Raw genomic sequence first — 16920 nt, 5'->3', positions numbered from 1 at the left:
TTTCACCCGAATAGTCAACACAAACCTCTGATATTCGAATCGATGATTTTTTGGGACGCAACAGTCGACAATGTTTACAAGCAACGTCAGTCAAAAATAAGGTTAAGTGTGTTAGTGTCATTTGACGGATGTGTTTGAATTTTTTTTTTTGTGGATAATTCAAGTAAAAATCCAAAATATCATCCTGTAAACCAAAGGCTAGATGAAGAATGAAGTTTCTTTCATTATTTAGAGCTGTATTTCAAAGTTCTAAGAACAGAATATTACTATTAAGTGCTCAATGTTTCATTTTGTAATCGTCGCAAAGTACAATTTTGAAATTAGCATCTATCAGCCACATATCACATGTCTTAAAATTTATAAAATTTTTTGAAAGTTTATAGTGTAATATCAAGAGAAATATGCCGACTCCTCCAACAGAAAAAATTCTGTATGAGCTGTTGGTCTACGCAGAATGGAAACTAGAACCAGAGTTTTCGGTAAGCCTTTGCCAATGTTTGCCAGTTGAAGCTGGACTTCTATCTAGCAGGGAAACTACTTATCTTGAACTTTCTTGATTGGTTTGAAATATTAATGCCAAGGAGTAGTTGTCAGATGCAATAAAATTTGAAATAAGTGAAGCATGAACTTTTTGAGAAATTTCGTTTGAAATTCTCTGAAAATAGTCTTGACAAGGCAGTTAAAAAAAAAGAAAGAAAAAAAACCTGCAGGAAACATTGTTTGATAATGGCAAGCAGTCATCTATTGAAAAGAAAACTGCAGCAGGTAGTCTGCTATGTTGTAAATAACTATACAGGTTTTACAAGTAAGTATTTTCTGATTGCTTCGTTGTAATTTACAGAAACTATCAAGTAGGTGAATTTTATTTGTACGTTTGGTACTACTTTTATGCCCAAACCTCGGAGCTGTCATTTTATTTTGAGTTTGGATCTCTCGATTTGGTGACTAATGAATCGCCATGTTGGTGCGTGATTTTGGTACCACCTGGCGAGGTGGTTCTAAAAAAGGTTTGACCTATCGAAAGATAACGGACCTGATTGATCGAATCTGTCAACAATGGTGTCCATTGGTATTGGTGATTGATGAGACAAACTGGAACAGAACTTCCGAAGGAGGTTCGGAACTTTAAATAAAATCCGCTGACAGTAAACATGAGCGCACATTTACATATGTATCTAATCATCACAATAACATTTCTAGGTTATCATTTCTTAGCAGTCCGCTCTAATTTGGAGAAGAAAATCAATTTTTAAATTTTGTAAATTAAATCCACAATTATATTTTATTTGTTGTTCTAGCGGCTTAGTAAAGCAGTTTCTCCCAGTGTTCAGTCTTTACCGTTCCTTTTGACGAGACTCTCAAGTATTTTGAAACGGAAGGAGGCCAGTCCGATCATCAAGTAAGCACTTGTCCTATCATATGTTTCCTGGAGGGTTTGAAAAGAACAAGAGTGAGACAAATCCCAAGTTCTCACATTTTTTTAAACATGATTTGCAGTTATCAGTGTTGCCGATGTGTCACAAATCATTTTCATGGACTAAAAAACTCCTGAGTTTGCTGTAATGATAAGTCCGTACTTAAGTTGCGTTCGTCACTGAATTGTGTTTTGACAGTTTAAGCATATAGATTTGCAAAAATTAACAAGATCTGTCTAAACATCTAATTTCTACGTCTATTATAAATGTAGATATCACCGTTAAAAAAATACAGCACACGATATCATTCACCGCAATGATGCATACTATGGCTTTTTCCACTTTGGTCTCATCTGTAGGTGTTCTATGTTTAGCAACTAGTGCAAATTTATGTACCCATCACTGATTCAAGGTAGGAGAAACTACAGTATGCACAATTGTGGTACATGACACCATAAGCTGTGTCTCTTGGTGAGCGATCACAGAAACTTGACCTTTCAATAGATCTTGTTTTTCATAAATCAACAAGCTCAAAATATCCAAATCTAGTTCTGCACCCAGCACAACTTACCCGTTCATAGCTAAACAAGCTCTAATGATGTCTGAACTATTAAACTTTGAAAAAATAACAACACCTCTAACAGTTTTTTTTATAGCTCTTCACTTATTACTTACTCCCCTGGAGCCCCAATCCTCAATTTGTGGGTTCTATGCTTTTGGTTTCTCTTTAGATAAAGTGGATCCAGCAGCATTTTAACACCCTGGTCACAGCAATATTTTTACACAGATTTCCTGATATTTATCTTGTTACTGAATTTGTATCTAGGAGTTTGATCACACTTTTAAGTATATAGTAATTTTAAAATTTCTAGTTCAGTCAATTCCCAAGTTCCGTGGAAGCTAGCAACTGGCGGAGATGGTCAAGTAGTAGCAATTCTTCAAGACTCAATTCTGGAGATACGAACTGCACGTGATGAGTACACATCTGTTGTTGGCAAAGCAACTGGTGAGTATCTTTTATTTTACTGTCCCAAATTTTCCTAACGTTCAATGATGACTCCATTAATTGATTCCCCATAGATGGTGAAATTAAGCACATATTTTTCTTAGATATTACCAACTTCTTATCCTACTGTACTTGATTATTTATTTAAATAATATTTTGATGGCCAAAAAGTGCTTCAAAATTTCTTTGAAATTGAGGGGTTTTAATCATTTATGTCATCACGAAACAGGTCACTGTGCATCTGCCTGAAACGCACGAGAAATGATTTATAATAATAAAAATAAAATATTTATCTATTGGGTTAATGTGTAAATAAAAATCTCCGTACAGACTCATTCACAATTTACCCCTGAGAAAGTGCATTGAACAGTATTTTATTGCAAAAATCCTCCTTGCATTTACCTATCATAAAAAGAATCAAGGGAGTTAAATTACAACAATAAAATAATAAAGAGAGATCAGTTGCAAATCGGCTCGATAGAAATGCTACAATGCTCTTTTGACTCTGCTGCTACTGCGGATAACACCTACATATCTGCAAATCGAATGTGGCACAAAAACAAGGTAAAACAGGTTTCTTAAAATCTATTGACTTTTCTCTAATAATTCACAGTGTGTTGTTCAACATTATGAAAGAGGTGAACAGTATTCTTAAAGAATACTTCTACTATATAATGTGGCCAGTTTTGGATCCTGTAAATCAGAATAGTAAGGAATAAAAGTTTTTTATATATATATATGAGTCGCTTTTATAGCGCTCTTTGGCGCTGTGCGACGCCTAATCGTTGTTAGGTCGTTTAACAGTAAAACCTTTTACAAGTACCGGGGAGTTAGCCCGATGACTCAACCCCCAACCTGGAGGACCAGGGTTTGATTTCGGAGTTGCCTCTCCTAGACAGGTTGCTTTCACTTCAGCTCAGAGCCCTGTCTGCCCTTAATAAAAGTTTTTTATAACTCCTAAAAAGGAGGCATTTTGGAGAATCGTGAAGTCACACTTTGATCATCAATTTAACATCATTTTTTAACAACATCTATAATTATTTTACCCCAGGTAAAAAATGAATTTTGATATCATAAGCAACAAAGTAAGTTTTATCTTATTCAAAATGTAGAACAGGACTAGAAATTTTCTAATTTTTTCAACAAAAGTATGAGTGTTTTTCTAGTTTTACCATGGGTGTATTTTGAATTTTGCATACCTAGAGTAAAGTTCTGTTGAAGATGAGAAATCATACGTACCATCATTTAATATAAATTTATCTATGATTACAGTTCAAAAGGATGCGTGGCCTCACCTACGCAAATTGGAATGGAGCCCTGACTGTAGCATGGTTGCACTAGCAAACAGCAATGGAACAATCTCAGCTTTTGACCTCCTCGGCAGTAACCTATTTGTTATACCATCAGAGAACACTGAAACTTTTGGAGAGTCAGTTCAGGCGTTGGCGGCTTTGATATTCATTGATATTCGCTTTAAAAGTACCAAGTGGTCACATGAGCTTATCTCAATAGATTACAATGGCATTCTGAATAGTTATCTGGTGTCTTCGTCCGGTGGATATCAGAACTATCACAAATGGAGTTTTTCGCCTCTTAAATTTTGGAAAGGAATATCCTGTGTGACCTACCATCAAAAAAACCACATGCTCATCGTTGGCTCACCAGTAATTGTTAACAGTAAAGCAAAGGTAAAGGAAAATTTATCGGATGTATATTTTCTAGAGGAGTAGAACAAAGAGGAAACAAGAGGAACTTACAGGATACTTTGGGGTCAAGTTTGTTACTGCCTATCTACTTTGTTTGTGGTCAAAGAAGAAGGCATGCTAAAGCGATGATATTGGCAAGCTGTAAAAATGGTCAAAAGCATGTGTGATTGCAGAGTCCGCCTTTCTGCTCCGAAATTTTTGTCCAATTGGCTCCAATTTTTCCCCCTCTTTGGCCTATGAAAGGGTCCATATTGGCATCAAATTAGAGTACATACTGGAAGTATTGTAAAGTAAGTGATAAATATACCTGAGGGTTCAATATGCCCACGCCCACGTATAAAAATGGGCACAGTATAACTTATACTTATCATCATAATGATGCAAATAATGTAGATTTGCTACATTTGTTTGAAACTACAGAGAAAAAAATATTATCATTCAGACTCTGCAAGTTCGAATTTTCCAGAAAAAATAGTAACACAAAATCCACCACCGCAATTTTTTCTTCCAAAATTTGTCTAATTTGTCTGTTTCCTGTAGCAAAATGTAACTCCTCCATAACTTGGACAACACCATGTATGATTAATCATGTACAAATATAAACCTAGATTAATCCTATTACGCATTTATATAAAATTATTACTTATTTATCTTATCTAGCAAATTGTTGTTTTTCATTTGTAGGAAAATTGGCAGTGGGGTCTCAGCTCATGGCGGTTAATCAACGATGTCCCATACTATAGAGCCACAAATTCAGACTCAGATGACAGATCCTACTTTAATTTGAAATATAGTATGTTATCATGGATTCCCGTCTTCAGCAACAGTTTAATCAATCAGTTTGTCAAACAGGTAATATTATTATGTAGTATGAAAAGTGGGTGCCGTGTAAGCATTTGTGGCGTGGAGTAAAACTTTCGATTCAAAGATCATTCCGAAGGGAGTCTTTTAATTTCGCCCCCTCTTTGAAAAAAATCACTTATGAGTGGACACTCATAGTTTTTATGTTGATGCAAAGTGCCAACATTCAGATAGTATTCTTCTTTTAAAACAGGGCTCTTTCGAAAATCGACTCTACTCCTGTGGAGTGATGTACTTCATCACATGATGTCATAATAAAACGGATGAACATGGACTGAATTATTGACTTTATTTTTTCTTTCAGAGTGCTGTTTTTAGAATGCAGATATCACCAGAGGGTCAGCAAGTTGCATGTCTTCACAGTTGTGGAACCATTTCAATTTGGCATCTTCCTAGCCTGAGGTATAATCAGATAAATTTAGTAGTAGTGTGTCCTCATTACCTTATAATAGACTAAATTTTGAAACTTTGTGAACCCAGTTCACCACCCGTGTTCTTACATACTTTTGACAAGTGCATCAGATGTCATGGTTTCATTTATTTAGTTTTTTACAGTGAAACTTAACATTGTCAGCCTGAACATTAGGAGACTGCTTCTTTAAATTTATTTACAGCATTATTATCATAAATTAATCAAAATTTAATCTTATCAGTGATTTTAATATGCAGCCAAACACAGGAAAAGGGACCTAATTACACCAAGAAAAATTTTTCTATAGAGTGATTCTTATCAAATTGAGGCCTAATATTGGATTCTTGAATTTTGATGGAAAACGGTCCAAGGAATGAGTTACATCATTTTTTAGGTCCCTAGAGGATGCAAGTAAGTAAGGGCCGGGCTTACGGGCGTGGCGTCCTCAAGAGGCCAAGGCAACTGGCTACTGCCATCGTTCACCCCAAAGTTGGACCGTGCTCCTTAACTTCGTACTATTGACACATTCCATATTCCAGCAAGGCTCTGCGGCTGTCTGATGAACCAATCAAATGTATCAACAACGTTGGCAGACGCCATAGAGCGTGGACTTTTGGAGCACGGCCATGCCTCCACCGAGTTGGATCGTCAATCGTCAATCGTTTGCTTCAATCTCTACTGATAGGTAACGCTGGCAGTTGCTCACACCTTAGAAGGTATCCGCATTATAAATCCGGTAATTTCAAAATCACTCCTAATATTGCCCTAAAACGCATCATTTCATTTCTTTATTTTTCCCTCCCTATGTAGACTGAATAAGTTATGGACACTAGAGGAGCAACCCAATTTCAACCTTGAAAATAAAATGTATAAGCGAAAAAGTGGAGCCGATCAATTGAAGAATAGCACTGAATTTCATCCTGTTGATATAAACTGGTGGTCTGAAAAAGTAAGTTGCCCATATTCATTCCAGCTTTTTTACTAAGCCATTTTTCAGCTTATTTTTTGTTCAAATGTTTTAATCGAACTTAAAGGTTTTTTTATGCATTGAGAATGTTTTGAGTCAGTTTTGGAGACTAAGATACATTTTTTATAATTTAGATTTAAACAGTAAAAAGAAATTATCCTCTTCAAAATTAGCAAAAATCCTACGTATTTCTCTAATGTTTAGCTTCATGAAAGTTTTAACCAAACGTTCTAATTAGTGCAGATACCCTTTGAATTTTTTTTGAGTCTGCGCATTTTAGTCAAGACTGATTTCTTTTGTAGGTATCAGAAATAGGAGTTGATCTTCCTAACTGTTTGCGAACGTTTACTTTCAACTTCAATATGAGGAAATTTGCTGAAAAAGTCAATAAGTTTAAGGGTTTTGCCACTTTATTCCATTATGACTTGTTTAAAGCTGAATAATTGAAAAATTCCATATTTCCCCTACAAAATGGAAAGGAAAATATTCAAACAGAAGTAAAAATTGTAATACCGATAAGAATTGATGTGCTCTGTAAAGTTGCCTCGCTTGCAAAAATGGACAGTGACAAAAGGAGTAACAAAATTTTGTAGGAGCATAGTTAATTCATTTTCCTCTCTTTTATTATGAAAAGTACTCATCTGTATGTATCACATCTGCACACATCTGTATGTATCACATCTGCATACATCTTTGATATGGTGTAATTATTATCAAAAAAGTTACTAGAACTTATAAATTTTATCTAAATATTTTTTGAATATTGTTGCTGGCGATTTTATTTACTCAATTAAGTTGACTTAATTTGGTTTATTTTCCTATTTTTGTTACAATCTTTAAAATTGAGTATTATGAATTTACGACGCGCTAGGGCGCTCTGCGACGCCTATCTACCACAGGAATCCGTCATGGTAGAGATCCTCCGGAAGCTAGCATCTCTCCATTTCTTGACGGACACATCTATCTCTGTAATTTTGGTATGAAATTTGAAGATCTTGCGGGTGTAAAAATTGGATGAAGGAAAATATGTTGCCTAAATTTTCAGAGTTTGACAGTGGCACGAAATAATGGAGCAGTAACGGTTTGCTGCGTGGACACATTGGAAAATCTGTTGGGAGAATCACCAGAATTTCTGTCTCGTCAACCGCAATTATCCTCCACCAGTGGTGAAAATGGGATTCTTGCATTAGAGTGTCAGATACACCCATTGAAAACTAAACTGAGCAATGATAATGAGGAAGAAGTTAGTATTGTTTTTTCATTTTTTACCCTTGTATGGTCAAGTTTTATTTGCAAACATGAGCAGCATACCTCACAAGTTATCAATTGTGAATTCTCTCAGAGGGACCTATAAAACTCAGATTTGGTCGGATTATAAGCTGGTCGCATTGCTGATTGGTTGCATTTATGTTATGAATGAGTTTTTCTTATATTATTGTTTTCAAAGTTTTCAACCCAGGTAATTTTTTATTTTTGATAAAACTGAATGAAAAAAATACCGATAAAATACAAAAAATTCTTAAGTGCATGTAAAACAACACTTGGAATTTTTTTCCCCCCTGCACAGAATGTAATTAGGAAGGGTGTCATTAAACACCTAAATGCTCCCTAATCTAAATGTCTGTAACTTTGGCAGATTATGACAGTAGAAACATGATTAGTGTTAGCTGGTTATGGAATCCCCTCCGTGAGATCAGATAAGAATACTTCCTATAAACGTGGATCTGAAAACCAAAAACGGACATTTATCATAGTTTGCCAAATTTTTTTGCCTTTTCAGTTTTATTGATTTTTCGTTTTCAATTTGTCCCCTAGGCAAGTAGCAGCGACGATGAGGAGAAATCCACCCTTTGGAGTAGAGGCTCCGACATGATTCGGTCAACATGCTTCTTTTTCACGGATCTAGAGAGATTTAAGCCAAAAAGGAAGAGACCAAAATTAGTTTACAAAATTTATCAGATGTTGGCTATCATCAGCCGCACTCCAGAGGAACTCTTCACTAGGATGGTAACCATTTTCTCTCTTTTATTGACTTCAGTTTTTATAATTTCTGCCTCATGAAACAAAGTCCCACTCTTACAGTTTATTAAACACAAACTGCGTCAAAATACTGCAAATTTTGATGATGCAAGGAAACAACTGACTTTTCACAGAACGCAATTGGAGATGCAAGCAAAGGGGTCTGAGAATTAATTTCCTATATTCATCCAACCAGCTTTAAGAAACATCATGGAAATGTTTTTCTCTCCGTTCACTCATGGGACCTTGTGGGCTCGATTTTGTGTTATCTTATTTGAGTATGATTTATTTCTATTTTTTTTGCTCACCTTACTTTTCTAATTTCATACTCAGCTGTTTTCTAGAGAGTGCTCAAAAAAAAAGTATTCATCATAAACACGACAGATTAATAAATGAAAAAATGCTTAAAACAATGTAAAATCAGTAAAATACTTGAAAGGCAAGATGTTTTGCGCCACAGGCTCATCTACAGCAGCAAAAGCAATTAAATTTAATAATATGTCAAGCTGTAACCTGATCCTAATTTTTTGGTTGCAAGATGACAACTGGGATCAGTTCGCCCCTCAATTTTTTTTTTATTAATTTTGATTTTTTTTGCAACTGAAAATGACCCTGTAACTGCTCGAAGTGTCATCTCTTTTTAGTGTTTTAATATTTTAGCCTTGCTTTACCCATTTTCTCAGTTTTCATTCTGTTGTGCTCACATTTTTGGGCTGTGAAATTTGTGTATTATCATACGTATCATATTAATGTTCAATTCTCTTTCAAAATCTGAACACAAAGGGACAATCTAAAAGATCATGTAACTTATTAATGAGTCCTAATTAAACGGTTGCCAAAGGATAGAGTTAATTTACTGTTCCAAGTTTTACCTCTTCATTATCAACTTCTTGAACGAAGAAGAGGACTCCAAAATTTCATCTTTTTGTTTATAGATCGAGAGTGAAAGCTACGAAGAGGCTCTCTCTTTGGCTGAAGTTTACAATTTGGATGCGGATCGTGTGTATCAAAGTCAGTGGCGCAAGACACCTGTTTCTGTCTCATCAATCCACAATTTTCTAAGTAAGATCCACTCCAAAACATGGGTTCTGTACGAATGTTGTGAAAGAGTTCCCGAAACTCTGTCAGCAGTCAAGGAGCTCATCAGTTTTGGATTGAAGTACACAGATCGCTTGGCCGTTCTCAAGGATGAAGAAAATCCAAAGTCTACAAATGGCTCGATCGATGGTTCCTTATCTACTTTTGATGTTAGCAAATTGAGTGAAGAAGCCAAGCAGATGATTACTTTTAGAAAGAAACTTCTGAGACTCTCTGATAGACTTTTTACTTACCAATCAATCCTCGAATCCACAGCTGAAGAACCAAATTTAGTCGAATCACTATATGATCATGAGACGTACGATAAATTTCAGAAACTGTCTATTATAGAGTCAGCTATTCAGTACGCAAGGAAGAGTGACGTAAATGCCGTGTATGCCTTATTGACATATCATGGAGATGAAACCATTCCGTTTTGGCTCAATATTCTTGACAATATACCAGAAACACTTAGGGCAACTAATTATCGGTCTTTGTTACCAGAGTGCAAAGACGGCAAGCTGATTGATTGGAAAAGGAAAAAAATAAGAGACAAAGACTGGTGTGAGTTGGAGCCATTCGCATCCATTGGTGAGATTGATGTACTTTCTGCTGAAAACTCGGAACACCCATCAGATCTAACGGTTGAAGCTGTTTACCAGTGGTATCGCAGACGGATCTGTTCGATAGAGAAGAATACAAATTTAGTTGATAGAGCATTAGTCTTGTTGAGGATTGCCAAAGAAAAACAAGTCAAAGATCTTGATAACCTTGAATTTGAGCTTGAGATTCTTGACGTTTTGGTACACGAGGTGTACATTGAAGATATCACTCTTGAGTCTCTGCAGAAAAAAACGATGCAGGAAAAATTGAAACTGTTGATGAGTACAACAACACCAGATACCTTCATAGCCAATTTAAAACAGCTTTTAATTCCTTTCTTGGACCGCTGTGAGGTGCATCAGTCAGGCTCAAAAATGAAATTAATATCATCGTATCTCCTTGATCTAAGTGTGAAAAATCTGGAATACATAGTAAAATTCGTTCAGTTTATAATGATGTTTGATTTATTTGAGGACAAGACATCAATATTCTCGTCACTTGAAGCTTTTGTGTCTTTAATAATAGAGTGCATTTACAATTGCCAGAACACAGATGAAATCGACAGAGTTTCATTCATCGTTTCCCTTCTGCCACAACACGATTTAAACAAATCTGTAGAAGCTAGCAGAAATATTTGGAATTCTATCAAGACTCTAGAAGCTGAGATTATGTGTTTGAAGATTTTGCTTCAACATCATATCAAGATGTCTTTGCAACACATTCATAAGATCAAAGATGATCATGAAGCTGTCTTTTCCTTATTATCAGGAGTTGGAAAAGGGAAGAACTTAAGTGGGAAAAATCTCTCTCCCTCTGAGTGGAATCAGCTCCTTCTTGATTTACTGCAGCTTCATTCACATTTATTTTCTTGCTTATCAGAACAGAATTGCTATGAAATTTATGCTTCCATATTACTTAATAATGAACACAGTAGTAGTATAATGTTTGCTGCCAATGTTTTGTGTTGTAACCCATCAGACGAGCATAAGCGGAAAATCACTTTTGCCTCCAGTCTTGATCTGGTTTTGAAAGCCGCGCGTAGTTACTTTAATAACTCAGCAACGGTCTCAGATAACTCCATGGTTTTAGCAAAAGTATGCCTCAGATTAATGCCAGAGGAAAACAAAGAAATTTGTGATGAGCTAGATTTAATTGCAGCTGTTCATTTACTGAGTGAGTTCAAGGTAGTTCTATTGCCAATGCAGGTGCGTCAGTGCGCTGACCGGATGAAAATGATTGATTTATGTTTAAAAAGTCGTCCTGACAATTATTGTAAGACAGACAAATTATTCAAACTAGCAAAACTCCTCAGGATACACGAAACTGATTCAAGACTGAGGGAAGCAACAATTCTGTTGAAATGTCTTGAAGTCTCATTTGAGGCCAAAAATTATTCTTTTTGTGGTCAAAAGTGTCTGAGTTTTATAAGAGAAGAGCAACCATTAGGGTGGGAAATCTGCAGGAATGTGGCAAACTGTGAGGAGTACAAGGATCTTGAGACTCGGAAGAAGCTAGCAGTTTTTTCATTAGCCTATTGTCCTCCGAATTTTATTGAGGAAATCATTCAAATCAAGCATCGGCTTGAGTATAAAATTCTGCGATCTTCAATTCAAGATCAAATGACAGAAGCAGTTGCTGAAAGTGGTAATGAAATCTCCCACTCTGAGACCAAATTTCTGCAAAGTATTGTCACGGATAAAGTTTTAAATTTGACATCAACTCTGTTCAATAATAAACTGAGTAAAGTTTTTTGGGACTACACCTCAAGCAAAGATATTTCGCAAGTTGTAGAGGAAGAAAACAATGATGATATGAAACGGCAAGGCATTCCAGACTTTTACGAAACAGTGCACACCAAGTGTGACTGTGTTCCTATTTCCAAGACTAATAATTCGACCCTTGATATGAATTTGGCATTACTGACACAATGCCTATTTGAACTCAAAACAAGCACTCTTGACATTTCAATGGAAAACAGTTTCAACAAACTTCTAGCGAATTGTGCAGAGCTGTCTGTTGCGGATGATCTCCCTCTTAGTCTTTTCTTTTTACTCTCCATGAGAGGCGTGGATGAAATCGTTAACATACTTGACAGTCTACCCAAAACTATGTGCACACTTCAATTTGCAGTCCTAATTTTTGCATTTCGTATTTGCTCACTATTACCAGACTTCAAGTTGCCCACTACACCCAAGAACATCGTCTACTTAGCAGAAAAAAATCACCTCCAAGATCCTGAGTGCTACAAGTTGATGCTCAAGTACAAAAAGGCTCTAGATAATTTGAAAGAGTCTGAAAAATTAGAAGTGTTGGAGTGTGGCATTAACACAGCAAGATTTGCCACTGATGAAACTTACAAACTAGACTCTATCTTGGGACTTGCCATGAGCCAAGATTCTAATCAGTTCTATCTAGCGATACAGCTAGGAGCAACTCATGGTGTCTCTTTAACGGAGATCGTTGTTAGTCATGTAACTTCCCTTTTATTCAGTTGCGTTCCTAACTTAGTCGAGAAAATCTCTGGAAATGATCTGCTTCTAAAACTGTTAAAAGACGATTGCTCCAGTGTATTAAGTCAATTAGAAGAAAGGTACTACAAACCTACAGATGGAACAAATCATAATGGGTTAGTAGCTTATTTCTCTGTGTTAAATTTGTTTGCTGAGGATGTCAAGTTTTACAATCTTCCAGCCAAGGAACATGTTAAATTAATAAAGAAAGTCAAAGCTACCTCCCCTTTAATTGACTATAAGAACTTGATAGAAAAGCCTGAATCCATTGTAAGCGTTTTTGAACCTGCCTTAAGTGAAAAGACGGTAAATAGTTTACTGAAATTAATTAAAGTTTTACCAAGTTTCCTCAAAGATAGTGTATCATTTCCTTTACTATATTCATGTTTAATTAATAAGATTTACCATACCGAGGATGGTTCCAGTGAAGTTGATAGAGTGGCAAAGTGTGTTGACTACATCGGGAAGATATCGCCTGAAGATGTCCTTAAGTTTGTGCAGACTTCATTGCTTTCTGAAAAGTGTGTGAGAAACAAGAATATTTCTGAAAGGTTGAGCTTGCTAGAGAGTATAATTTCAGTCTGTCAAAAAAGAAGTGATTTTGATTTCTCTGCAACGTTAAATTACTTGGAAGCGAGTTATTCTAGTTTGCAGGTCATTGAAAATTTGTTAGAAGAGTGTTTGGAGAGTGAAGCTGATACTCCAGACCACTTAGTATTCTTTCAAAGTCTAGATTTGCATCATACAGATCCAACTGGCTTACGAAATGCATTTTTCTCAGCTCTGGTCTCATTGACTTCTGTTCCGGTAGTTGAACTTATAAAAGCGTGTGAGAATTTAAACTGCGGTTTTTCATTAAAATCAGTCTTGAGTGAGGTAATACTCTCTGCAAAAGATAATATTGAAAGTATCTCTGCAATTTTATTACGAGTCAATGAGTGTATTGATAAAAATTTTGTCGAAAAAGAATGGATACCTCAGTTGGAATCTCTATTATCTTGTCACTCTCTACCCCCAAAGCAGAAAATTCAATTAAACCACACTTTAAATAAATTACAATTAAGTTGAAAATTACAATTTTTTTTCTTTACTTTGTATCAGCATGAGGGACTGAGGATAATTTAAGTTATCATCTAAATTTTTTCTTGAGTTATGAAGCTTATTATATTCGTCAGCATTAATCCAAGATGAATAGGTATAACCATGCTATTTTTTTAATCAGTATCTGTAAAATTTTAGATTACGTTATTTATTTTTGTTATAAAGAAACAAGATGAGTTGGTCTGTAATTGATAAGACTGAAATAGGTCTAATAATTCTAAAAATTAGAAAGCTTTCTTTGTTCACATTTACATTAAAAAAAAGCTATAGTGTGCTTCTTTTAGAAAATACACAAATTAGATGGTAGCGTCATATTTTAAGCTCGTGAAAATAAGAAAGCACCAGAGTGTTTCTTTGTCTTAAGCTGTGATTGATTAATTTAATAACGGGCCTCAAAGGTACTCTTGCATGCACAATTTGTTTGAATATGAAAGCTTTGTATTCAATTTATGACTTGATAGCAATAATTGTTCTTGCATCGAGTGAAACTTTTGTAAGTCAATATTACTGTAAATTTTCTTTTCCTTGTTTCTTGTTATATGTATATAAATTATTTTTTACTGATTTTAATACGGTTGGAATAAACTTTGTTCATTTAATTTTTCTCGTGTGTACTCGCTGTCATTCTTCACTAACCTTACCACAAATTCCAAAAAATTGTTCTTCATCAGTGTTAAGGTGTAGGTAAGTGTATGAAATTATTAATTTAGACATAACTAAAAGTTATAAATTAAACTAAAACTAAAGTTCACTAAAAGTTAATGTTAGGTACTTTGTTGAGTCATGGGAGACTAATACCATCGCACCTCTTGAACTGAAAAAAAGAGAGTGGTTCTGGAAAGAGAATTAAAATGAGGAGAGGTTGCTTCTCTTAATTATCCCAACTTTAACATTCTAAAGAACAAAAACACTTAAAGATAGAAGGGAATTATCAGTATTTCTTGAAAGTTTCTCAGATTCAAAGTCATTGTAAGTGAAGGAATAAATTTAAGTAAAAAATCATCTACCTACTGCCAATTAAAGTCATATAAATGTCAAACTTTTAGCTTAAACCGATCAATAGGTAATGGAAAAATGCCGCAGAAAGTTCTTTAATAGGTGCTTCCTCCCGTCCTCTGATTTGAGGAACAATATTAGGATCAAGTCGATACTCTTTGTAAATTCAAAAACAGAGGAATAATGATTTAAAGGAGGATCTTGTGATGAAAAAAAGAGATATACCTATGACAGAAAGGCTTGTCTACCTTGAAACCTTCGACTATTTTATATTTAGGATGAGGATTATCAACATAAAATTAAAAAAACACCACCTGTTGTAAGCTCCATTTCTCTAAAAAAAATTGAGTGAGAGTTTGCTGTGCGGAGATGCATTCCTCGTTGTTTTCTTGAGTTAGCGTTGTTGCATACCCTAAACATTGCAGGCGTTTTTTCATCATCGCTGCAATCACTTCTTAGCGCAAAGCAGAGCGCGAGTTCATTGCAAGCACGGTGTAAGTAGGTAATCGTCGCACTGAGTGCGCATCTTTCAAAATAAATAGTGAATTACCCGTCTCTCTTTTCTTCGTCTTCATCTCTTTGCTTTCACGCGAGCACAGAAACTGTGCCCGATCTACAGAGAGCTGTAAAACTTCAGATATTTTGAAAAAATGTTTAGCATCAATCCACTGATATTGCTTCTGTAATATTTCTTTGTGAATCGTATAGGTACCCAAGTAGCAAAATAGAATTTTTCTCTAGAAAAAAAATATTAAGAAAATTTCTAGAAAAAACAAAGAAGATGAGAGCTATCCAGAAAATAGAAAGAAAAAACATTGCGAGTCAAAAGTCTGACCAAAGAAAATAGATCTATTTCATAGTTCTACTTTCTGTCAACTTCCCATTTGAAAAACAGATAGAAAATTTATTGAAAGTAGAATTATTTTCTAACTAATTTCTTAATGTTTTCTTTTAAGAAAATGCAAGGAAAAAATGTATTTTCTTTCTATTTCCTTGTGTCAATTTTCTAGATCTACTTTATACCTATTTTCTTTCAAGAAAATGGTTCTATCTAGAAAGTAGGCATTTTCTTGATGAGCGCCACCTAGAAAGTAGATGATAATGCAACTTGGGATTCGTAAAAGAGATACTTCTGGTATCAGTGAAACTTTGCACCCTTAATTCAGTGGTAAACTCGGAGAAAAAGCAAGAGCCGCATTACGAATTGCGGACCGAGCGGCACCCCCTATACTTTCACGAGTCGTCTCTGATTGGCTGATTATGCAATCCGACCGATGCTCACTTGCGGGGGCCCTATGGAAATTAACACGGGGTTCATTTTGCATTGAAAATATTTCGAAAACAAAGAAAAACGTATGCTCCGGAGATAGATTTCGAAAATCAATTCTCCAGATTTTTTTTTAGGAGATTCATGGGTAATACATGATATTTTTTTCTCAAAAACACCAAACAGCTCAACCTGAGATTTTTTTTCATGACGCCAAATGCCATTTTAAGTTGAAAAATGACATCAAGTGTCATATTTCAAGTTGAAAGAAAGAAAAAAAAATCCAGATCGAGGTGCTTGACGTGTTCTAGAAAAAAGTGTCATGTATTAGGCATTACCTCTCAATCTCTCCAGAAAAATTCGGAGAAATGATTTCTGAAATCTCCCTCCGACGCAAACCTTTTTTCTTGTTTTTGAGATGTGTTCAGTAAAAATTTTTCCATTGGGGCCTTGCAAGTGCCTGGGTAATCGCTACAGTTATGAATAAACCGAGTGATAGTGGCCGACAGTGGCGTGGCGTGAATTGCGATATATCGATTTTTATGCATTTAAACCTATGGAAAAGAATCGATAGACAGGGTGTTCGCAGCGAACACCTTAATAATCGATTCTTTACCATAAGTTTAAATGGCATAACAATCGATACATCGCATTTCACGCTACGCCACTGTGGCCGAAATGCGATGAGCCACTCACATTGCCTATATCGCGATATTGAAGGGGAACTGGTCGGAACGAGTCAGAAACAATGTGAATAGAGTATTTAGCCACTAATGCCACGAACGACGAACGATGTAGGACTCGCTAATTTGAAAGTTTGGTCCCTAAGGACTAACAATTAGAACATTTAACGAAGAAATGGTGCTGGGTCCACACCATTTTGCAAACAAAGCCAAGAAGTTCCAAAAATTATAGGTAATTAGAGTCAAAAATAACTTTTATGAACTCTATTAAAGAACATTTAGTTGTGGTAAGTATTA

General features: G+C 35.4%; 1 protein-coding gene across 1 annotated transcript; it reads left to right on the top strand.

Annotated features, from left to right (window-relative positions):
- Positions 1 to 122: 122 nt before the first annotated feature.
- On the top strand, positions 123 to 14281 carry LOC109037484 (NBAS subunit of NRZ tethering complex). The gene is made up of 10 exons (XM_019052190.2): positions 123 to 479; positions 1299 to 1399; positions 2288 to 2421; positions 3694 to 4109; positions 4812 to 4979; positions 5293 to 5390; positions 6211 to 6349; positions 7413 to 7610; positions 8183 to 8374; positions 9322 to 14281. The coding sequence occupies exons 1-10, from the start codon at positions 402 to 404 to the stop codon at positions 13642 to 13644; spliced, it is 5847 nt and encodes a 1948-aa protein (XP_018907735.2). The 5' UTR covers positions 123 to 401; the 3' UTR covers positions 13645 to 14281.
- Positions 14282 to 16920: the final 2639 nt, after the last annotated feature.

The sequence above is a fragment of the Bemisia tabaci genome, unplaced genomic scaffold (genome assembly GCF_918797505.1).
Source record: "Bemisia tabaci unplaced genomic scaffold, PGI_BMITA_v3".
Classification (NCBI taxonomy): Eukaryota; Metazoa; Arthropoda; class Insecta; order Hemiptera; family Aleyrodidae; genus Bemisia; species Bemisia tabaci.
Note: the sequence above shows the minus strand (reverse complement) of the source record. Positions and strands in the feature narration are given on the sequence as shown.